The sequence below is a fragment of the Schistocerca americana genome, chromosome 3 (assembly GCF_021461395.2).
Source record: "Schistocerca americana isolate TAMUIC-IGC-003095 chromosome 3, iqSchAmer2.1, whole genome shotgun sequence".
NCBI lineage: Eukaryota > Metazoa > Arthropoda > Insecta > Orthoptera > Acrididae > Schistocerca > Schistocerca americana.
The window spans coordinates 770,505,724-770,531,195 of record NC_060121.1 but is presented as its reverse complement, the minus strand read 5'-3'; the positions used below and the strand labels follow the sequence as shown (position 1 = coordinate 770,531,195).

Below are 25,472 nucleotides of genomic sequence, written 5' to 3'. Positions count from 1 at the left end.
AGCCTTGAAGCTTTTAGCTGACTCGTGAAGGAAATTATTCACTTGTGGAAATGGCTGTTTTCTGCTGAAAGGCAGTCTCCTGAGACCTATAGTGCAGGGGTGAACGGTCTTCAGCCCAACCCGTTAGAGATGTGGAGTGAGCACGGTTTTGACGCCATAAAATTTCGTTGGACATGAAGCAAAAAAAAAAAAAAAAAAAAAAAAAAAAAAAAAAAAAAAAAAAATCCATTTTAGCAATAGATCAAATTTGCAATCCCTTCGTCACTTATTAATTGCCGTATAATTGATTCAGCGGATCAAGCATTTTGATGTCTTTTGATCAAAGCCGGCCGGAGTGGCCGAGCGGTTCTAGGCGCTACAGGCTGGAACCGCGCGATCGCTACGGTCGCAGGTTCGAATCCTGCCTCGGGCATGGATGTGTGTGATGTCCATAGGTTAGTTAGGTTTAAGTTCTAGGGGACTGATGACCTCAGCAGTTAAGTCCCATAGTGCTCAGAGCCATTTGAACCATTTTGATCAAACCTTTCAAATGGTTCAAATGGCTCTGAGCACCATGGGACTTAACTTCTGAGATCATCAGTCCCCTAGAACTTAGAAATACTTAAACCTAACTAACCTAAAGGACATCACACACATCCACGCCTGAGGCAGGATTCGAACCTGCGATCGTAGCAGTCGCGCGGCTCCAGAATGTAGCGCCTAAAACCGCTCGGCCACTCCGGCCGGCTCAAACTGTTATAATGATCGTTAGTTTCCTTTCATAGTCTAATCGCTTCAATTATTAATATTTCTGTGTGAGGTGTAGTGCCCATATTTTCAAGTCTAACTGAGCCACTCTGAGTAATATTCACTTATTAAGCAATTATGTGTTGCGTTACCTTTATCTCTATTAACTTGCATGATTTTACGAGGAGCTTTCCACCTCTGTGGGACACCCGGGGATAAAATTTGTGGCGTCTCATGGATATGCTAATGAACTCAACCGACACCTCACGTAGGGATTTGGCGACTCCTGTCCAGGATAAATTTTCGATCCTCCGAATTACATAGTTATTTTTACGATCGATAAATATGAATTTGTCGACCCCGGGTCAGGATTTTACGATCCCTGTCTTTCCTTTCATCTTTGTTGTCATTTTTACAGGTCAATACATAAGTATTTGTCGCCTAAAATTGCACAAATGGTTAACTGATTATGTCATTGATACGAAAAGGATAAACAAACACTTCAACGATAACGAACTTCAAGAAAATAAATTAGACTTAATTGTGATGCGCTTTATTACCTTGTGCTACTCTTACAGCAAGAAGGAAGCGGGTAAGTAGGGTCGACTGTTATCCTGAATTTCGACGTTGAATTTTTAAGGGTTATATTTTAGTGTGCCTTTGGTAGGTTTTTATTGTGTATTTTCGTATGTATGTGGGATCAGTGAGCTGGTAGAGGTATCCCGTTGGATATCAAATGTCCATTAGTATGTGATCTGCAGGTTGAAATATGTCACGATATCCACTAGCCCAAGTTAGGTTAACACAGGAAACTGCATTGCCTAACCTGTGTCAGTTCAAAGGGAGTTGGCGAGGGTTGGATGATTTACGTCCTACTAGGTGCACACACTGCAATCTAACTATTCATAACACACGACGTAAGTTGTCAAAACCGGAAGCCTGTGAAACTTGCAGCATTATGAACACACAGCAAGGGGATATGAAGACTGCGCTTGGCTATGTGTGAAGAGGAGATGTAGCAGGGATTGGGTCGTTACTTGTGAGAGGATTAAGGCGATGATTAAGAAAAATGAAGTATAGAAGTCGAGTGATGGTAAATTATTGGTAAATAACCTGAATTTGGCAGAAGATTTTTTTTTTTCATTGAAAACATCTGTGTTTCGGTTTATGGTCTTGCTCATCGTTCGCGACGTTGGTGTCGCTAGTTGAGGAGTAGTATTATTCATTCATCTATTATACCACGGTAGTGTAGCGTGATGCAACTTGTGGCATGCGAAAAGAAGATTGAAGTGTTTAATAGCGGAGTATCCAAACAAAGAGAGGAACGCACCTCACTTCGGGAGTCGATTGGAAGGAGAGTTGGTTACCAACGGTTAAGATCATCCGGTGGGAATATGTCAATTTATCCTTAATATGCAGACAGGAGAATTACAGAGTTTTCTGGAGACAGGCGAATGCCATTTGAGGGCGCCATATTCTAAACACGAAAGGTGTCCTTTGAAATCAATGATCAACTGATCAGTAAGGAGAAGACGCATCCGAAATCGAGGAAGGGTGAGGATGTGAAAACATAACAAAGTACATTTGATAGGTGTATAAAATCGGACGAAGTAAGTTAAAAATACATCAACAGCACCACCAATTTGTAAGTTAGTATCAGAAGTCACAAGTTGTGAACTGTTACCAAATCGGTATTGAAAGTGTTCACACAAGATACTTTATCGGAAAGTATCAAGAGTATTGCAGAATATGTCACAGAAATCTATCGGAAGAGTGAAGAATTATGGGCAGACCAGTGATGCATTATGAGGCACGAAATGCCAAATACGAGTGTTGGAACCTTAACAGTGGCAACTATTTATTTATAGCTCGTACAAAATAGATACGTGTTTCAAAATTTTACTGGCCTTCATAGTAGTCACCAGCATTGTGTATAACCAGCTGCCAGCGATGTGGAAGTCGTAGGATACTCTTAGCAGTGCCAGTTGTGTTGACAGTTCGAGCGGAGCGGTCTATTGCCCGACGAATTTGTAGCAGTTATGAAGCGAATGTCGTGAAGTGTTTCCTTCAGTTTAGAAATCGAGTTGAACTCACGAGGGGAGAGCAGTAGGTCGTATAGAACTTTAGCAGCCCCATCAGTCCAAGAGATCAGTAACACTGAATGTGCTTGAGCATTGTCCTGCAAAATGATGGTCAGGTCCTGCAGGAAGTGCCATCACTTCTGTCTCTACACTGTTCATTTTTGGAACACAACCTACGACCAGCTTATAGACAGAAGTGATGGCACTTCCTGCAGGAACTGACCATCATTTTGCAGGACAATGCTCAAGCACGCACAGTGCAAGCTGTTACTGATTTGTTTGACTGATGGGGCTGCTAAGTGCTATACCAGTTACTGCACTCCCCTGACTTAAGCCCTCGTAAGTTCAACTCGATTTCTAAACTGAAGGAAACACTTCACGACATTCGCTTCAGAATTGCTACAAATTCGTCGGGTAATAGACCGCGCCGCTCGAACTGTCAACACAGGTGGCACTGCTAAGAGTATCCTACGATTTCCACATCCCTGGCAACGGGTTATACACAATGCTGCTGACTACTTTGAAGGTCAGTAAAACTTTGAAACACGTATCTATTTTGTACGAGCTATAAATAAATAGTTGCCATTATTAAGGTTCCAAACCTCGTATGTCAGATTCTTAAGCCCAACGGAATAGCAGTGGATCACATTACAAATGCAGGATACCTCATAAAAAAATAGTGTCTAATTCGAAACACAAATCGTGGAACAATTTACGAAAGTCCTGGAAATTTTGGAGGAACACAGGAAGGTAACTAAGGAACGCCTCATTGCATTGGAAAAGGAAAGTACGGGGTGATTCCACCAGATCAAAGAGTGAGTAATTGCAAGATCAGATGAGCAGGATGCAGGATGTAGAATCACACCACAGTGTCGCCACAGATCTGTAAAGTGTAGTGTGTAGAGCGAAGAGCGAAATCGAGAATTTGATGAATGTCGCAAGCGAAACATAACTAGTTCTTAAGCTTATCAAACAAAGTCACAACAAGCGGAACAATGAGATAGCTGTTCTGGACAGTACGGTATGAGATTTGAGACGGGAAGGTAACGATAAATAGGCTGAAATTATGTGTGAAATGAAAGAGAAAAGCGATGATAATCATCACTCTGCGCACTCAAGTGAGTCAAATGAGTAAAACATGGAATATATTTAAGAAGACGCTGTACACAGAGAATGTAGCCGAACAGAAGATAAGTCACTTTTCGAACCAGCTCGGTGACCTTCATCCAAAAATTGGGGTCAGCGAATTTATCAATGTATTGTCACTACCATGATTACATGCTGAAAGAATTAGTTGCGTGTGTGCACGCCTACATGGGGAACCAGCGACAATTATGAGAGTGAGGGTAAATGCATGTCGTACTTACAGCGAATTACGCAGTAGCCTCGCGGTCTGGGGCGCCTTGTCACGGCCCGCCGCGCGGCTCCCCCCCTCGGAGGTTCGAGTCCTCCCTCGGGCATGGGTGCGTGGGTTGTCCTTAGCATAAGTTAGTTTCAGTTAGATTAAGTAGTGCGTAAGCTTAGGGACCGATGACCTTAGCAGTTTGGTCCCATAAGACGTTACCACAAATTTCCAATTTCCAAAACGCAGGAGTACACGGAACAACACTGCCACAAATACTGCAGAAGCAAGAGAAGACGGACCTACTTAGCTACCGAAATACTTAAACTTCGAGTGTAACAGTCCAGCAGAGTATTTTAAAAGTATGATTGTGAGAAATAACATGTTGGATAAACCACTTATGGCAAGGGAAACCATATGGCTTTCTTTCGTGAAACTACTACAGTGGGTGAATAGAGAAATCATATTAGTTGGCAGAGGCATGTGTGAAGTGAACATATTTCGGGGCATATGAACTCAAAGTGTTTAGACAGCCTATATATTCGGGGGAGTACATTTGTTGTTAACGGCAGGAATAGTGTACAAAAGTTATAAGTTAAAAGTGCTGTCATAGTGCTTGTATTGAATATATTGTTATGTGAATTAGATGTAGAAGTTGTTGTGACATGTAACAGTTTTCGCATTAGGACTTTTGGTGTCTTCAATGATGAATTAAAGTGTTGCTATAGTGGAGGTCTACATATTTTGCATGTATGGAATTATGAACGATGTAGTTTGTACTTAATTAAAAGAGAAACACTGGACAACATGCCGCAGGAAGTCGCGATTTTTGCATATCAATAAATCTGACAAGAAGACAGTAGCAAGGTCGAACTGTAATAGGAAATGTGAGGCATTTCTAGATTTGGGTCATAAGTAGGCAAATTGTGGGGTCACACTGTCCAAGGAAGATTTGTTTTCTTTGATGATTTGTCATTTGCGAGGCAGAGGTGCAACAAGAAATGTTAAGTAATGGGGGCCAGAAGCGGGGTCCCTCTGTGCCATGACCATAGGCCAATGTGAATTACGCTAGCAAGACCGTACCGTATGGAACTGAAGCTACTAGAAGCGAGGGCGCTGTTAAGTATGACCTATGATTAGGAGATTTACTCAGATAAGAGGTCGTGTCAAGCATGGAATTTTTCAGTCGAGATGATAGATGCAACAATTCACCAGGAAGTGCGTATCTCTGACATCCACAGTCTGCGGGAGTTTTTTGTGTGTGTTTTTTTTATACTGTTTGCAGCGTCATTGACTGTCATCAGGAGGAAGTCCTTAATTGTAATATGAATATCGTAGAGAAAGAGAGGTACAGCCCATAGAGGAAACGACTTGATAAACAATAACATAACTTGAAAATAGAGGAAAGGTAAGATCACGAATACAGGTATGGAAGCAAACTATGTAAATATATTTTGTTATATTGAATATCACAACAGATTGTTTTGTGTTCTTTTGGGTAGTTTACCATATTTTGTGTTGTTGTATCTTGTGTGTTTCAGGGCAGTCATCCGAGAATGAAAATGACCGACTTGTTTCGAAAATTGCAGGAAACCAAAAGATAAGAATGCAGTGAAAGACATTGAAGACTGTTACCAAATATGGAAGCACGTCAGTACACGCTGCCTGCACAGTAATCAGTGTCATGGTGCACCAATTGCTATCATAATTTGCATGTTTGCCAGCAAAGAGAGGATTCCCTTGTGACTCGATAGAAACCTCTAGAAAAAACGGAATTTACATGTGCTATGCATTAACAGAAACTATGCATCATAGATCAACTATCCACATCTACAACATTAAATACTAGGGAGGCTTTAAGTCGACCTGATACATCAGCGAACCTGTGTATGGAGTCTGCATGAGAATTGCTACTGAACTTAATAATTGTGTTACCCACATAAGGACACGCTACACCAATGACTAGTATTCAGCTGACACTTGCCTTGAACTCTTACCTGGTTCACACTTAACCCATGAGAAAATGATACCGTTATTATAAGAAAGAATGAGCAGATGACACCAAATTCTTTCTGTTACTTGTATGTGAGTATTAAAGTTGCTATTCCACTCACCTCAGTTTTGTGAGTCCAGCACATAAACTTTTTCATGTTACTCACTGAAACTATTAGAACTGGTCATAAATTAGAGCTCCGAATTTTGTAATTTATTGTGATAGACGTGGCAGAAATGAGAGTGATCCAAATGTTGATTGCGAGCAGGCCATTGGTATGAACATTTATGCTAGCCTGCCTGTTGATTACGGAGGAGGTGTGCCACAAGTTCCTCAAAGGAAATCTTAAGCTGAACTTACAAATCGTTTGACACTTCCGATGTAAAATCTCTCTCAACATTAACTATTCTGAAAATGTGTCATTTCATATGTCGACCTATTGGTCAAGAGAATTCGTGTGATGAACAGTGTGTTTTTGCTGAGAACAGTGAAGCATATTCATTTGATTTTCTATTTTATTTGCGGATTTTCAGGGACATTATTTTTCATTATTATTGCTTTCATGTACATGCACTTCTAAGCAAATGTGTTGTCAGTGAATGGGCTGTAGGTCTTTTCATAAATACTGATTAATAAAATGATCTTGACACACACCATCGGCGGTGTTGTAACTTGTATATTTTTCTAACTTTATGATATTTACTTGATCATTACTAATTAGTAAAATGATCTTGACCTGTTCCATCAGAGATGTTGTTACCTGTAGCAAATTTGTAACTTTATAATATTTTGTTGTGAGTAACCTAATATGAAAATAATCTTGTTCTATGCTAAGATTGTCAGCTCTATTTCTTGTACAGCTCAATACCACAACTACAACACTAATCTAGAAATATTTATTTGGATCTGTGTACATAGTGATGAAAGTGTCATTATGTGAATATTTTTTACTGTTTTAAATCTTAACGACTGGGTCTTATATATATTCAAGTGAAGCCATGACTTTATATTTTAATGTGTTTGATGGTTCACAACTTTGTACTTGCATCTGGTCATAAAATAACACAAGTGTTGTATAGACTGATTTTATAACGTTTTGGATGTCAATGCTATGTGCTTACATATGTCACTGTGTTTCTATGCGTGTATTTGTTCAATTTATTGTCATAGATAATTTTCTAAAATGATGAATGATTTGCAACTATGATATAGTGAGTGTGAATTTGTAATAAGTAATTGTCAAATTGAGTATATTTATGTGTATTTTTGAACACAAGTCCTCCATATGTATGTGAGTTTTTCAGGGGATTACCTTCTCTTGTAAATACTGCAAAAACAATCACTAATTTTGTGTGAAATTTTTTAAAGCTGGTGTTCTCTTACACTTACCTCTAATAAATTCACCATTACACCAGCATTCATATATTAGTGTGATTGGGCTTGGGTGTAAGTGTGTATGTGTATTTCAGTGTCTGTTGTCTTGGCACCAGAGAAGCTTATGCCTCCATAACATGTGAGATGAAACACATCAACCAGTGACAGTGCAAAATAAAATTAAAAATAGTACACATACCCCCACAAAAATCTCCTTGATGAACTTGTGCAACAGATGTGTCTCATCACACCTACATCAGCATCCATTTTGTAAAAGAGGAAGGAGTAATTTTATATGGCAGCTTTTTCCAAAAACTGTCAAATAACCTCTTCACTAATTCTATGTGCATATCTGACAAGAAATTCATGTCAAATCATTAATGCTGCATGAAAAATGAAAGCATATTAAAAACAACTGGCAATGATTGCAACTCTCACTAATTCAACATCTCCTTTCCTCCCAGTACACTAATAGTCATGTAGTTATGGCAAACTTAGAACTTCTAGCTGGCTCACATGCGGGAAGATTCACTTGACAGAGCCGCTAGTCGTAAAGATATTTAGTGCTGGAATCCAGTCTCCAGGCAGATGCGATGGAGGGGCAATTGATCTGCGGCCCAGCCCAGCATGGCAATGCAATGAAGACGGCTTTTATGCCATAAAGCTGCACTGTGCTTGAAATGAAATGAATCCTTTTTAACAGAGATAAGAATCTGAAAGACAAGCGAGAACATGAAGCCACAAAAGCTTGGAAGCAGCTATTTGCCCAGATGAGGCCAATTTTAGTAAGGAGTTCTCTGGTTGGCTCCTAGTAATTATTTTGTTAACAGGGAGAGTCCACACTGTAAGTACGTGCATACCTTCTGAAAGGCTATGAGTGAAAATCTGTCATTTAGTGGGAGAATCTTTCTGCCTTCTTCACCACACCAAGGAAGAAATACACCTCAGTGACTAACCATGACGAAATATTTGCAAGAATGGGAAATTGTTAACTTCGATTATTAATTTATGATTGTTCAGAGCTCGCAAGGTCTGTTGCTCTTGGTTGGTGTGATTGGTATAACCAGCTACATTTTGGAGAGCAAAATAAGAGAACACTTGTCGCCTGTGTGTCATATAAGCAGAGACCTGCAAGGTGAGATGTCTCCATCTTATATCAGAACACAGAGGCCGTGCTGAATTTAGAATTATCGGACTCTGATCGTTCAAATGGCTCTGAGCACTATGGGACTTAACTTCTGAGGTCATCAGTCCCCTAGAACTTAGAACTACTTAAACGTAACTAACCTAAGGAGATGACACACATCCATGCCCGAGGCAGGATTCGAACCTGCGACCGTAGCGGTCGCGCGGTTCCAGACTGTAGCGCCTAGAACCGCTCGGCCACCCCGGCCGGCAGGCTCTGATTCAGCCGTCTTCTGCCCTTGGACATCTCTAGGGTGGTACGCGTGGGCTGGACTTGCATCCACCGAGATGAGGTGTAAGAGAAGTAAGGATTCCGTTTCGCTGATCTAACCTTCACAGCCAGCTAGTTGCACCCACCATGCATTTGGAGAGATACTGGAGTTTGTTCGTAATTTTCTGGGACATTCTCTAACTCATTAACCTTTTCTGCAATCGTTCTCCATATTTGCAGCACAGTTTCGTTCCTTATGTACCTACCCACCTGTCCTATGGTTATAGTTCATATTTGCAATTCCTTGTCAACTTATTAGTTGTCTGTATTCGTGATTGAGTAGATAAATAATTTGACGTCTTTTGCAATAAATCCTATCGTTATAGTGACCATTAATTTCCTTTAGTAGTTTGATGGATGCTGCTACTAATATGCCCATGCGGAGCACTGTATGCATACTTTAATGACTAATTGGCCACTTTTAGAAATTTACACTTAATAAGCAATTATTCGTTGTGTGATGTTGTTCTCTTGGTTTGTATAATCTTACAGGGAGCTTCCCATCTCTGTAGATCACTGGGGATGGAAACAGTAAGATTTCAGAGGTACCATCTCAACTGTCCCTTTCAAGCAGGATCCATCAGGATCGGGAAGACAACTGCAGAACTCCTTTAAAGAGAAGAAGCGGATCAGGAGAAGAAACACATCCTCTTTCAAAAGTTGACAAATCTGGGGATATTTCTCATTCAGAAGAAAGTGTAACATTCATGCTACAAACACTAGAAGGATAAACGATTTTCACTTTGTAACTCTTCCTGTAAGTATTCTACAAGGAGGTGTGCATTATTCAGCAGGTACCATTTTCAAGAGAAACTTGAGTGGTAAACCCCAAGCCAAACCAAAGCTGAAGGCTTCCTTGTGCCACGATTCTTATATTCTGAGAGAATTTTTGTCTGTAACATGTTTTTTATTTATGGTTTATCAATTGCTCAGTTTCTTTTGTTTATACTTTCGCTAATTAGTAGTCTGTAAGCCGTGAACTGAAATGTTCCATGACCAACTAATTTCAGCTCACATTGTCCCATGGAACCTGATAAATTAATAAAAAATAAAATAGAATTAACAGCCAAAACAGTGATGTACTACAAGAAGTATCTCTCTTCGTCCAGGAAGGTCATACTTGGAAGGACGATGAAGCAGCAATCAGCGGGCATAGCACTGTAACTTATGTCACATCATGGGGGTTAAAAATCTGTATTTTTTTCCATTTTTTGCATAATTCATTGGTAATTGCATTTACACTGAGAAAACTACCTGCAGTAAAGCCTATTAAGAAAACTGCTGATGATAAGAGAGATTTTAATGAAGACAATTATACGATGTTAACTGAGGTAACTAGCATAATGTCATCAATCTATGTCAACACAAGATGCTACTCTAATTATTACAGTTTTGTATGTTATCATCTACTTCTGATTAGTCAACCAGGTGCTTACTCTTATGGGATCAGTAGTCATGAGCGTGACCTGGTGGCCTCTCCTGACGAGCTCCAGAGCTATAAGTCGGAATGGCAGCTGGTGGCTGATGGAGGCCGAGGGGATGATGCCCAGAATCCTGGCTGAATTTGTCATTCGGCCTGCCAGAGACAACAGCAGGACCAGAGAAGCGAAGGTTGTCATGGAGGACATGTCAACCATATACCTGCAAATAAAACGTTCCAATGTAATGTTCCTTACAGATCTATGACAGCAAAATACAGAAAATCAAACGTCTTATTGATGATCACAGAAAAGGAAAACAGCGATGATATCGAGAAAAGGCGTACTGCAAATCAGCATAAACGTGAACTCCTTGAGAAGAGTCACATTGTTGCCACTATTGAAGACATTCATACAGTGAAAGAGTTCAGCAGTCAAACAAGATCTGAATCCGTTGGCAAGGTCAGCAATGCGCTGATGCTCACATAGGACGCAGTCAGTTCGAATACTCGTGGTGGGTGTGATCAAGCTTCACGTCATAGTCCTATATGTATGGTGTGTGTAGTTGAGTCGAAAACTGGATTGAGGACTTGTTGACTGGTAGAAATCATAATGTGTTTGTAACAGATCGCGAATTGCAGACACGGAAATAATTTATGGTGCAGCCCACGGAAGTATGACATGGTCAGTTACTTTTCATTGTACATACACAGAATAATTTTAAGCAATGGAACCAAACCACTGAGAAGATTGCAATACATATGAGAAATAAATAACAAGTGTGGAATGTATGTTCACAAATACATGCTACCTATGCTAGAGAGCGTGTTTCATAAGATAAGATAAGATTAGTTTTTCGTTCCATTGATCCATGGTGAGGAGATCCTCGTGGATGTGGAACATGTCAACTTTTTTTTTTGGCTGAAATAGCGGTACTAATAGTATGAACATATACAATACATCATTTATCATTTGTTTCTATTAAAAAATTCGTCAATGGAGTAGAAGGAGTTGGCCACTAGTAAGTCTTTCAGGCTCCTTTTGAATAGATCTTTATTTGTAACTAAGTTTTTTATGTTTGCTGGCAAATTATTGAAGATGAGTGTTCCTGAGTAGTGGACCCCTTTTTGAACTAAAGTAAGTGCTTTTAAGTCTTTGTGCAGATCATTTTTATTCGCGGTATTGTATGTATGAACTGAGCTGTTTGTTGGGAAAAGAGATATACTATTTAGGACAAATTCCATTAAGGAGTAAATATACTGAGAGGCAGTGGTTAGTATACCCAGTTCTTTGAAGAGGTTTCTACATGATGTCCATGAATTTACTCCACAAATAATACGTATTACACGCTTTTGGACACTGAAAACTTTTGTTTGACTTGAAGAGTTACCCCAAAACATTATACCATATGACATTATGGAATGAAAGTAGGCAAAGTATGCAAGATTTTTCATTTTTATGTCGCCTATGTCTGCTAACACTCGAATTGCAAATACAGATTTGCTAAGGCATTTCTGCAGTTCTGTGGTGTGCTCCTCCCAACTGAATTTATTATCAAGTTGTAATCCCAGGAATTTAAGACTGTCAACCTCTTCTATCTGCTCTTCTTCATACTTTATGCATATGCTGGGTGGAAACCTCTTACAGGTTCTGAATTGCATATAGTGAGTCTTTTCAAAGTTTAATGTCAATGAGTTGGCTTTAAACCATTTATTAATATCCATGAAAATATCATTAGGAGATCTTTCTAGAACTACACTCGACATACTATTTATTGCAATACTTGTGTCATTTGCAAACAAAACGAACTCTGGTTCTGGCAGTGTAACTGATGAGAGATCATTAATGTACACAAGAAAAAGCAATGGCCCTAAGGTGGATCCTTGTGGGACACCACATGTAATTTCTTCCCATTCTGATGATGACTGATGACTTAATTCACTAGTCCCTTGTACTGACACCCTTTGTTTCCTTTTAGCTAGGTATGACTTGAAGCATTTTGCAGCACTGCCTGTGACACCATAGAATTCTAATTTATTTAAAAGGATGTTGTGGTTCACACAATGAAATTCCTTTGACAAATCACAGAAAATACCTGCTGCTTATAATTTGTTATTTAATGAATTAAGTACACTTTCACTGTAGGTGTAAATAGCTTTCTCGATATCAGAACCCTCAGAAATCCAAACTGTGTTCTTGATAATATGTTATTTGTGGTCAGATGGTTGAGAAGCTGCCTGTACATTACTTTTTCTAAAATTTTTGAGAATGCTGGCAAAAGTGAAATCGGTCTGTAGTTTGATGGTATCTCTTTATCCCCTTTCTAGAATAGAGGCTTAACATCTCCATATTTTAACCAATCAGGAAATGTCCCAGTTATAATTGACTGGTTACACAAGTAACTTAGAATTGTACTAAACTCACAAGAAGATGCCTTAATTAACTTTGTTGATATTTCATTGTAACCACTAGAATGCTTTGTTTTCAAAGATTTTATTATTGAAATTATTTCTTTTGGTGAAGTGAGTGACATATTCATGTAGCTGAAACTATTTGTAAAGGCTAGTTTCAGATATTCAAGGGCATTATTTACTGATCCTGACAATCCCATTCTATCAGTAACAGATATAAAGTATTTGTTAAATAGATTTGCCACACTATGCCCATAATGTGTCATCTACCCCTAGTACTATCTGCTCCTGTTCCTTTCTGGTTCTACCAGTCTCCTCTTTCACTATATCCCATATTGTTTTTATTTTGTTCCCTGAGATTGCTATCTTCTTCTCGTAGTGCATTTGTTTAGATGTCTGAATTACTTTTTTTAATATTTTACAGTATTCCTTGTATTTAGCTGAATCATCTGTATTGGAGCTATTCTTGGTCGACAGATAGATTTTCCTTTTTGCTTTACAGGAAATCTTTATTCCTTGTGTAATCCATAGTTTTATTATAGACTTCTGTTTAATTTGAGTAACTTTTAGAGGAAAGCAGTTTTCAAACATGGTACTATCATTGTTCATGAATGTATTATATTTTTCATTCATGTAATGGGCACTATAAACATCTTTCCAGTTCATATCTTTGAGCAGTTTTCTAAAACACTCAATTTTTGGTTGACTGACTACTCTCCTGTACTCAGACTTAGCAGTCTTCATAATCTGCTCAGAATTTACATCTAAAACAAGGAGCTGCATGTCATGATCTGATAGTCCATTCATTACAGGTGATATGATATGATTTTGTTCCTTTGATTTGTCTATAAAAATGTTGTCAATGGCTGTCCTTGAGGATTTAGTGATCCTAGTTGGAAAGTTTACAGTGTGAGTTAGATTGAAAGACCACATTACTAACTGCAGTAAATGTTTACTGGAAGATTGCATTAGAAAATCTGTATTAAAGTCACCAACAATCAAAATTTCTTTGTTTCTTCCTGTTAAATAACCCAAAAGAGCTTCTAGATGATTTATGAATAGATTATAATTTCCTTGCAGGTGCTCAGTAAATAGTTACTATCATATAGGATCTGTTATGGAACTCTACTTCTGTTGCACATGCTTCTAGATGCTGGTCTAAACAGAATTTATTAATGTCAATGTTCTTGAATTTATGGCAGTTTTTAACAAATGTGGCAACTCCTCCTCCATCCATATCTACTCTGCAGAAGTAGGAAGCTAGCTTAAATCCTGAAATGTCTAACATATCTATGCCAGTGGTCACTTGATGTTCACAGAGGCAGATTATGTCAATTTGGTTAGATGAATTCATTTCATCAATACAAATGAGCAGTTCATAAATTTTATTTCTGAGTCCCGGAATGTTCTGGTGTAATAAAGATAACTGATGCTGCATACTAATGGGATTATAACTGCTTTGGCGAAGATGAACTGGCAGTTTCTGATTACTTTCTGTTAAACATTGTTTAAATGGAATCTGTATGCTAAAATCTGACTCCTGTTCATCTGTTTTCTCAAACTGAGTGTGTCTGCCAATCTCTCTTAAAACTTGTTTTCTTTCCCCCTTCCCTATCCTAAAAAAGGCATTCCTCTGACACCTGTGACCACTGGTATTTTACCACTTGTGACAGTGCCCCCCCCCCCCCCCCCCTACGTTTTCTGCAAACAACCCAGAGAGTTTTCCCTTCCCTTTCCTATTGAGGTGAAGGCCATGCCTAGTGTAGTCCCACCTATCGATAGCATCCACAGGAATCAAACCAATATGGGACCCTACATCCGTCCTAAGCAGCCACTCCAACTCCAAGTTCATCCTCCTGACGGAAGAGTTCAAATGACGCCGATCATGGCGTCTCAACACAGACACAAATCCCACACTCGTATGCCTCGTTGCTGATGCTATCTTCACCAGGTCACTCTCTATGGAATATTCAGAGTCTCTGTCAATGCTATTTCCCGGATCACCCACTATAACCACGGCATCCTCCTTCGTGAAATCTTTGCACAAAGAACCTACATCCTCTGTTACCTGACCCAGATCTGCACTAGGCTTGAGAAAGTTTGTGACCTGGTACTCTGGACCTAGATTTTCCTGCAGTAGTTGGCCAACACCTCTACCATGGGAGCTACCTAACAACAGAACTTTCTTTTTCTTTACAAATTTCCCTACCTTTTTCAAGTCCTTGAAAGCTTGTTGTGCCCTTTCTACAGCTTCAGCTACATGAGGCTCATCCGATTCTGACTGCGGCAACAGGTCAAATCTATTTTCAAGATGTATGACAAAGCTGTCTGAAAAATAAAAATTTCGAGGTTTGTGATGACATTGTAATTCTGTCAAAGACATCAAAGGACTTGGAAGAGCAGTTGAACGGAATGGAAAGTGTCTTGAAAGGAGGGTATAAGATGAACATCAACAAAAGCAAAACGAGGATAATGGAATGTAGTCAAATTAAGCCGGATGATGCTGAGGGAATTGGATTAGAAAATGAGACACTTAAAGTAGTAAAGGAGTTTTGCTATTTGGGGAGCAAAATAACTGATGATGGTCGAAGCAGAGAGGACATAAAATGTAGGCTGGCAATGGAAAGGAAAGCGTTTCTGAAGAAGATAAATTTGTAAACATCGAGTATAGATTTAAGTGTCAGGAAGTCGTTTCTGAAAGTATTTGTATGGAGTGTAGCCATGTGTGGAAGTGAAACATGGACGATAAATAGTTTAGACATGAAGGGAATAGAAGCTTTCGAAATGTGGTGCTACAGAAGAATGCTGAAGATTAGATGGGTAGATCATATAACTAATGAGGAGGTATTGAATAGAATTGGGGAGAAGAGGAGTTTGTGGCATAGCTTGACTAGAAGAAGGGATCGGTTAGTAGGAAATGTTCTGAGGCATCAAGGGATCACCAACTTAGTACTGGAGGGCAGCGTGGCGGGTAGAAATCGTAGAGGGAGACCAATAGATGAATGCACTAAGCAGATTCAGAACGATGTAGGCTGCAGTAGGTACTGGGAGATGAAGAATCTTGCACACGATAGAGCAGCATGAAGAGCTGCATCAAACCAGTCTCAGGACTGAAAACCACAACAACAAGGTATGAAAGGGTAATGCAGAAGCGGAGCCGTCATTTGTACACAGGTAATAGATGTGGAAAGGTTTCTGACGTGTTTGTGACTGCACTATGGGAATTAACAGACTTTTAACGCGGAATGGTAGTTGGTGCTAGACGCATGAGACGCTCCATTTCGGAAGTCGTTAGAAAATTCAACATTCCGAGATCCACAGCGTCACGAGTGTGTTGAGAATGTCGAGTTGCAGGCATATCTCTCACCGCGGACAACGCAGTGGCCGACGCCCTTATCTTAACGACCGAGAGCAGTTGCGTTTGTGTAGAGTTGTCAGTGCTAACAGACAAGCAACTCTGTGTGAAATAACTGCAGAAATAAGTGTGGGACTTACGACAAGCGAACGTATTGGTTAGGACAAAGTGAGGAAATTTGGCGGTAATTGGCTATGGCAGCAGACGACTTCGCTTGCAGCGCCTCTCCTGGGCTTTTGACCATATCGGTTGGACTCTAGACGATTGAAAAACCATGGCCTTGTCAAATGAATCCCTATTTCAATTGATAAGAGCTGATGGTAGGTTTCGAGTGTGGTGTAGGCCCACGAAGCTGTGGACCCAAGTTGTCAACTAGGCTCTGTGTAAGCTGGTGGTGGCTCCCTAATGGCGTGGACAGTGTTTACGTCGATCATTGACTGAAAACGATCCTGTTCGGCTACTTGGAGATCATTAGCTGCCGTTCATGGACTTCATGTTCCCAAACAACCATTGAAATTTTATGGATGACAATGCGCCATGTCATGAGCCCACAGTCATACGCGATTGGTTTGAAGAACAAACCGGACGATTGAGAGAATGATTTGGCCACACAGATCTCCCAACAGGAATCCCATTGAACATTTATAGGACATAATCAAAGAGGTCATTTTGTGCACAGAATCCTGCACTGGCAAGACTTCGCAATTATGGACTGCTATATAGGCAGCATGGTTCAATATTTTTGCAGGGGACTTCCAACGACTTGATGAGTCCATGTCACGCGAGCTGCAGCACTACACTTTTGTCACCTAAGTATATATACGAGGGGAGTCGGGCGTTTCCTTGAAAACACTATCCCAATAGCTGGAAGAGCTCACCAGAATCTTTGTTTCTCATACATCATACTATGACACAGAGATTCTGGCATGCACTTCCAACTATAGGGATAAATTTATTAAAAAAGCAGTTGGGATTAAACTAGCAAGTAACGGAAGTTTTCCCTTAAATTCTGATTGGAATCTTACTCTCTCGCTAGTCAAAAAACAGGGTTAATGTTACTGGCTCACCTGTCAGCAATTAATATGCACTGTTGATAATTCCTGACGCCAGTCATTTTCGTCTGTGTGGTGCCTTCAGCTGTTTACAGTGTGCATGTTATCTTTCTGCATAAGCCGTATCATGGCTACTGGTCAGCGTAGCCTCGCATACTGATGATTTAAATATCCTTGCACAGTGCTCTCTCTTTGAAATAGTGTCTCGAAAATGACGGGGTGTGCACCAGTCCAATTACCGGCGATTGTCAAAGACGTCACCCGGCTAAATTCTTTGAACGCTTATACGCCAGGAGAAACACAGTTTCACAACAGTGGTATCCTGTTCTATTTACATACCGAGCGAGGGAAACATGTGTTCTCATGCCTCTGTATGGGCCTTGTTTTCTCATGATCAACTATAGAAATATAGTCTTCCTGTTAATGCAGCTGAGACTTGGCAGCATTACGGGAGATGGAACGTTGACCTCGACGACGACTGTTCACCGTTGTATTGTCAGGAGTATCCAGGGAAGTGTGGCAGGACCGCTATGACAGTAGAGTTTCGATAGTTCCAGGTGAAACGGAGCGTGACCATTTCGAATCACTGAAAACTTGAATTATCTAAATTAGGCGGGAAAAAGATACAAAGCGATGCTGTAAAGGATAAGCAACATAGATAATATCTCACTTGTTTTTTCAATCTTCGATTTCTGTATAGTGTTTCATTTATGGCTGCGGTTACAGTGGAGTGGCGCGGCACCATCAAAACAGTGAGATGAGGTGAGCAGAGCAGCGATATGTAAGCTCCGAGACCAGCGCGATCGAGTGACTCAGGCTGCAGTCGGGTAATACCGGCAGCATTCGACTGGCGCTGCGGGTAGAAGTGTGGGCACTTGGGTTTGTTTTGTTGCACTGCTGAGAAAGTAGTGTCAGCGGAAGCTTCGATAGCAACTGTCTTTACTTCGCGTCCTTTATGAGACCAGCGAAACAACTATTATCGCATACTGATTATTTTGGACAAGTTATGTGACGAAGTAGCAACAGAATTGCAGACTTTAAGTTCAGAACACCTCTTGTATCTTTCGTTGTCTTAAAACGAGAGGCGATAATAAATCTGAAGTAGAATAACTGAAAATTGCGTTCATTATGTGAGAAAATGTTTTCAGCTTCGTTTGAACGTCTGTTAAAGTTTCGTCCCGTCTGATACGTGCCTTGTGTAAAACGCTTGACGTCTATTGTATGTTGCTCATCGACACTCAGGAACCCTGGTAGGTCAATGACAGTGCTGTGGAGAACATGTATATTCAACAGTGTCGTCAGCAGATTCTAGTGAAGTTTCAATTGGCTCCCAAAATATGCTCGACTTAGCGCTCATTACTCCAAAAGCACATTCTGTTAATCGTTGTGGTACGGAAAAGCTTTGTTGAAATATTCATTCCATGAATCTAAAACTCCTTGACTGTAATATTTGATAAAATGCCTCAGCAGTGGGTATATATGATCTCCAATGAATACAAAAGGCAATCCAACCGATGTATGTAGTGGAAAGTCTGGCAGTATGTTAAGCTCCCCTTCCTGCATCAAGCAAAATTCACAAGAAGAATAAGATATACCACATTCCCTTTCTTTTCCACATCCCCCACCATTGATTATAACCAATTTCCGCTAAGGATATGCAACAGCTTACATTACAATTGAATGAAAATTTTTATAACTATAAAACATTGTACCAGAGTTTTAGACGAATGTGTTTTCTCTCAACACCACTGACTGCAGTTGGGAAATCAGTATTTAGAAAAATGCGTTCGCATGTAGGTGGCTGGTGGCAACCCTATAGCACTGTGGCAGTTGACTCCACAACACTCACAACATTTGTGAATCTTATTTTGAATGTTAAAGCAATGTCTGGAACACTGCTTCTGATTTCTAGGAACCTGTAACATCTCTCGTTTCATCACCTAATCTATGGACCTTAAAAATGACGACATTGGACAAATCTGTAGTAACTTGAATATTGGTTAGATATGGAAGTTTTACCTGTTAATCATATGAAAAAATAGTCTCCTCTTTGCGTACTATCATTTGCCAAAATATTGTTTCGACATCTCAAACCTTTTATGTCATATGAGGAATGTTACGAATATATCATTCGGGCTTTATCGTTGACGCACGAGTTCGGGACGAAGCATTTTACATACGATCAGTCTTTTCGAGTTTGGTGATAGCGATATCCTCCTCTCCCATGAACCATCGACTTTGCCGTTAATGGGGAGGCCTCAGCGATACAGATAGCAGTACCGTAAGTGCAACCACAACGGATGTATATCTGTTGAGAGGTCAGACAACGTGTGGTTCCTGAAGAGGGGCAGCAGCCTATTCAATAGTTGCAGGGGCAACAGTCTGGATGATTAGCTGACCTGGCCTTATATCATAAGCCAAAACGGCCTTGCTGTGTTGGTACTGCGAGCAGCTGAAAGCAAGAAGAAACTACAGCCGTAATTTTTCACGAGGGCATGCAGCTCTACAATGGTTAAATTATGATGGCACCCTCTAGAGTAAAATATTCCGGAGGTAAAATACTCTCCTATTCGGATCTTCGGGTGGGAGTATCCAGGAGAACGTCGTTATCGGGAGAAACAAAACTGGCAGTCTACGGAACGGAGCATGGAAAATCAGGTCTCTTAATCGGGCAGGTAGGTCTTAAAATCTAAAAAGGGAAATAATTAGGTTAAAGTTAGATACACTGGGAATTGGTGAAGTTCGGTGACAGGAGGAACAGGACTTCTGGTCAGGTGAATACAAGATTATAAACACAAAACCAAAAAGGAATACTGCAGGAGTAGGTTTAGTAATGAATAAAAAAATAGAAACGCGGATAAGCTACAATGAACAGCAGAACAGCATAGTGAACACTTTATTGTAGCCAGGATAGACACGAAGCCCGCATCCACCACAGTAATACATGTTTGTATGCCAACTAGCTCCGCAGACGAGGAGGAGATTGAGAAAAAAATATTATTCAGGTAGTTAAGGAAGACGAAATTTAATAGTCATATGGGACTGGAATTCGATAGTAGGAAAAGGCCAGTGTCTTGAAATGAGGATATAAGACGAACACAGCAGTAGCAAAACAAGGATAATGGAATGTAGTCGAATTAAATCAGGTGATGCTGAGGGAATTAGATTAGGAAACGAGATACTTAAAGTAGTAGATGAGTTTTGCTGCTTGGGAAGCAAAATAACTGACGATCGTTAAAGTAAGGAGAATATAAAATGTGGACTAGCAATGGCAAGAAAAGCGTTTCTGAAGAATACGTTTCTGAGAAATTTGTTAATCTCGAGTAGATATTTAAGTGCCAGGAAGTGTAGCCACGTATGGAAGTGAAACATGGACAAGAAGAGAATAAAAGCTTTCGAAATGTGGTGCCACAGAAGAATGCTGAAGGTTAGATGGGTAGATCACGTAACTAATGAGAAGGTACTGAACAGAACTGGGGAGAAGAGAAATCTGTGGCACAACCTGACTAGAAGAAGGGATCGGTTGGTAGGATACATTCTGAGGCATCAAGGGATCACTAATTTAGTACTGGAGGGAAGCATGAGGCATAAAAACCGTGGAGGGAGGCCAAGAGATGAATACAGTAAGCAGATTGAGAAGGATGTATGTTGCAGTAGTTACTCTAAGATGAGGAGGCTTGCGCAGGACAGAGTACCATGTAGAGCTGCATCAAACCACTCTTTGGACTGAAGACCACGACAATACCAACAACAACAGCGTTATCCTTCTAATTTTTAAGAATAATTCAGTATGAAGCTACATTTCATGCGCAGAAACATATGACCTAACACACACCAAGCGCTAATTCATAGCGACCCCAATTTTTCAAATCAAAATTTTCGAAATTCTTGCAGTAGGTTACTTAATTTTCAAATATCACAGTAACTATGGCTACTAACGAAATCATAGCAGCTCATCAAGAAACTGACGAGTAAAGCTATGATATGCGCTGGAATCAATTTTTTCACCAAGTAGTTACTCTAACATCGTTGAGAAAGACTGCGAATGGTCGGCTTGCGCGTCTGCCGTCTGCGCAGTGAAGCGAGCCCGCCGGCTGCAGCGCCACCCGAAGATCCGAATGGGGGACTATTTTACCTCCGGAGCCGGCCAGTGTGGCCGAGCGGTTCTAGGCGCTTCAGTCTGGAACCGCGCGACCGCTACGGTCGCAGGTTCGAATCCTGCCTCGGGCATGGACGTGTGTGATGTCCTTAGGTTAGTTAGGTTTAAGTAGTTGTAAGTTCTAGGGGACTGATGACCTCAGATATTAAGTCCCATAGTGCTCAGAGCTATTTGAACCATTTTTTACCTCCGGAATATTTTACTCTAGAGGATGCCATCATCATTTACCCATACAGTAGAGCTGCATGCCCTCGGGAAAAATTAAGGCTGTAGTTTCTTCTTGCTTTCAGCCGTTCGAAGTACCAGCACAGCAAGGCCGTTTTGACTGATGTTATAAGGCCAGATCAATTAATCATCCAGATTGTTGCCCCTGCAACTATTGAAAAGGCTGCTGCCCCTCTTCAGGAACCACACGTTGTCTGACCTCTCAACAGATACACCTCCGTCGTGGTTGCATCTACCCGGAGAGGCAGTGCGCCGGCTGCACGGCACGATGTTGCACCGTTCCTCCGTAATCCGTGACTAACAAAGGAAAGTACCCTTCGGAGCCGTATCAGATTTAGTTGTAAGATGGCCCAGTGGATTGTTGTTGTTGTGGTCTTCAGTCCTGAGACTGGTTTGATGCAGCTCTCCATGCTACTCTATCCTGTGCAAGCTTCTTCATCTCAAAGCACCCACTCCAACCTACAACCTTCTGAATCTGCATAGTATATTCATCTCTAGGTCTCCCTCTACGACTTTTACCCTCCACGCTGCCCTCCAATACTAAATTGTGATCCCTTGATGTCTCAGAATATGCCCTACCAACCGATGCCTTCTTCTAGTCAAGTTGTGCCACAAACTTCTCTTCTCCCCTATCCTCTTCAATACCTCCTCATTAGTTACATGATACCCTTCTAATCTTCAGCATTCTTCTGTAGCACCACATTTCGAAAGCTTTTATTCTCTTCTTGTCTAAACTATTTATCGTCCATGTTTCACTTCCACACATCACTACACTTCATACAAATACTTTCAGAAAAGAGTTCCTGACACTTAAATCTATACTCGATGTTAACAAATTTCTCTTCTTCAAAAACGCTTTCCTTGCCATTATCAGTCCACATTTTATATCCTCTCTACTTCGACCATCAGTAGTTACTTTGCTCCTTTACTACTTTAAGTGTCTCATTTCCTAATCTAATTCCCTCAGCATCACCCGATTTAATTCGACTACATTCCGTTATCCTCGATTTGCTTTTGTTGATGTTCACCTTATATCCTCCTTTCAAGACACTGCCCATTCTCTTCAACTGCTCTCCCAGGTCCTTTGCTGTCTCTGACAGAATTACAATGTCATCGGCGAACCTGAAAGTTTTAATTTCTTCTCCACGGATTTTAATACCTACTCCGAATTTTTCTTTTGTTTCCTTTACTGCTTGCTCAATATACAGACTGAATAACAGCGGATATAGGCTACAACCCTGTCTCACTCCCTTCCCCACCACTGCTTCCCTTTCATGCCCCTCGACTCTTATAACTGCCATCTGGTTTCTCTACAAATTGTAAATAGCCTTTCGCTCCCTGTATTTGACCCCTGCTACATTCAGAATTTGTCAGAATGTATTCCAGTCAACACTGTCAAAAGCTTTCTCTAAGATTACAAATGCTGGAAATGTAGGTTGGCCTTTTCGTAATCTATCTTCTAAGATAAGGCGTAGGGTCCGTATTGCCTCACGTGTTCCAACATTTCTGCGGGATCCAAACTGATCTTCCCCGAGGTCGGCTTCTACCAGTTTTTCCATTCGTCTGCAAAGAATTCGTGTTAGTATTTTGAAGCCGTGACTTATTACACTGATAGTTCGGCAATTTTCGCACCTGTCAACGCCTACTTTCTTTGGGATTGGAATTACTATATTCTTCTTGAAGTCTGAGGGTATTTCGCCTGTCTCATACATCTTGCTCACCAGATGCTACAGTTTCGTCAGGGCTGGCTCTCCCAAGGCTATCATTAGTTCTGATGGAATTTGGTCTACTCCCTGGGCCTTGTTTCGACTCAGGTCTTTCATTGCTCTGTCAAACTCTTCACGCAGTATCATATCTCCCATTTCATCTTCATCTACATCCTCTTCCATTTCCATAATATTGCCCTCAAGTACATCGCCTTTGTATAGACCCTCTATATACTCCTTCCACCTTTCTTCTTTCCCTTCTTTGCTTAGAACTGGGTTTCCATCTGAGCTCTTGATATTCATACAGGTGGTTCTCTTTTCTCCAAGGGTCTCTTTAATTTTCCTGTAGGCAGTATCTGTCTTACCCCCAGTTATATATGCCTCTACATCCTTACATTTGTTCTCCAGCCATCCCTGCTCAGCCATTTTGCTCTTCCTGTCGATCTCATTTTTGAGACGTTTGTATTAATTTTCGCCTGCTTCATTTACTTCATTTTTATGTTTTTTCCAGTGGATAGACCGATAAAAGCTGGACGCAGATCAAGCATGAAAATGAGGGAACAAAGGCAAAATAGAAACAGTGTACGGTCTAAAAACATGAAGTACAATAAAGAACGACCTGCAGTAACAACTGTCTCGTGGGTCAGTGGTCCTGTTGTTCGACTACCAAGCGGGGGCCCTTTGTTCAAAACCCCCTCGTATTATTTAATTTATTTAATTTTCTTCTTCGACAACGTTAACTGTCCGTCTGGTCATTGAAATGTTTGTTCTCTTTCTGTGGTCTTGACAGTTGTCATACTATACACTGGTTATTGGATATGAGTCACGTTGCAAGTAAATATGATGAATAGCGAGAGCGGGCGAGGTACCATATAGACGTCCCACAGAAATGAAAACGACAAGTAAACGGGTGTGAACTATGTTACAACAAATGAATTCAAGAGTCGAAACTTTCAAAATGAAACGCAACTTCAAAAACGTTAAAAACATATGTTTTGACAGAGCACAGAGAAACTGTGTGATTATGAAACTGTTGCGTTCATTTGTTGCAGGTTATGTGACACTCTATTGTGTTTTCATCATTTGCTTGGGAGTGACGACATTCGCAGTCATACGAACACCCATATCGAGCAAGGAGGCATATCTCACTCCCTTACCCGTCGTACAAATTAGGTGCGTCGTAGGGGATTCCTATCATATGACAAATGTACTGTTACTAATCCCGTTTATGACACACCAGACTTGTTTTCCGGTGGGGGATGCGGTTGAATTGTCACCTTGTCATCAAACTCTTGCGGTTCCCATTCGAAAGCCACTTCCTTTCAGCTGCTAATAGAGTGATGGTGCTGTGATGTACGAGCAGGTGTCGTCAACTGTCATTGTAGGTCCCTACCTTACACCTCGCTGTCGCAAACGGACGTTACACCACGACACAGACACAAATTTGAATAAAGCTAAGAGCGTAAAAAAATTGACATGAGGGATTCATGAATACGGCTAGCGTGGTTGATAGTCGAACAATTTAACCACTTAACCACGACATCATTTTCCTTCCCTCCCCCCCCCCCCCCCCCCCCCCCCCCCCCCCCCCCCCCCCCCCCCCCCCCCCCCCTGCTCTATATTACACTTCTGTTTTTGGAGCGTTCGCTGTTTCTATTTTCCTTTTTTTTTCGTACTCCAGTACACCTTCTTCCTGTTTTCGGTTTCTGACGGGTTGTCCGCTGGGCCTTCTTATCATTAATCTGACGGGGGCAGGGGTGCGATGTCCCATTCTGAGAGATCCTTCATAGCATTTCTTACAGGAAAATTGTTTCAGTTTACGTCAGTTCTCACGCCACTCACCAACAGTAACCTCACCCACACAGTATTCGAGAGCAAGTTTCTTTATTGTTTTTCCTTTCTCAAGTCGTTTCAGTGTTTTTATAACTTAACATTCAAAGTCGCAAATTCCCCTTCCTTTGTTACAACACTCGTTTTAGGTGTACAAACAAAAACAATCAATAACGAAAATGAATCAACAGAGTGCTGTACCGACAATGAAAAATCCAAAACAGCGCTTTCAACAAATTTTGCTTGTGCTATGAGCGGATGGGGGAAACATATCTGGGGTCACAACACTGTACAATAGCTTTTTTTCGTTTTTTACGAGGCTTGGAAATGTAGGAAACTCGTAA

At 40.7% G+C, this 25,472-nt stretch overlaps 1 protein-coding gene across 1 annotated transcript in view; it reads right to left on the bottom strand.

Moving 5' to 3' along the window:
- LOC124606712 (UDP-glycosyltransferase UGT5-like) overlaps positions 1-25,472 on the bottom strand; it is a 199,176-nt gene that overhangs the window by 45,143 nt on the left and 128,561 nt on the right. Inside the window, exon 2 of the mRNA XM_047138743.1 lies at positions 10,409-10,613. Coding sequence (XP_046994699.1) covers positions 10,409-10,609 — 201 coding nt within the window. The 5' untranslated portion in view covers positions 10,610-10,613. The remainder of the gene's footprint in view (positions 1-10,408; positions 10,614-25,472) is intronic.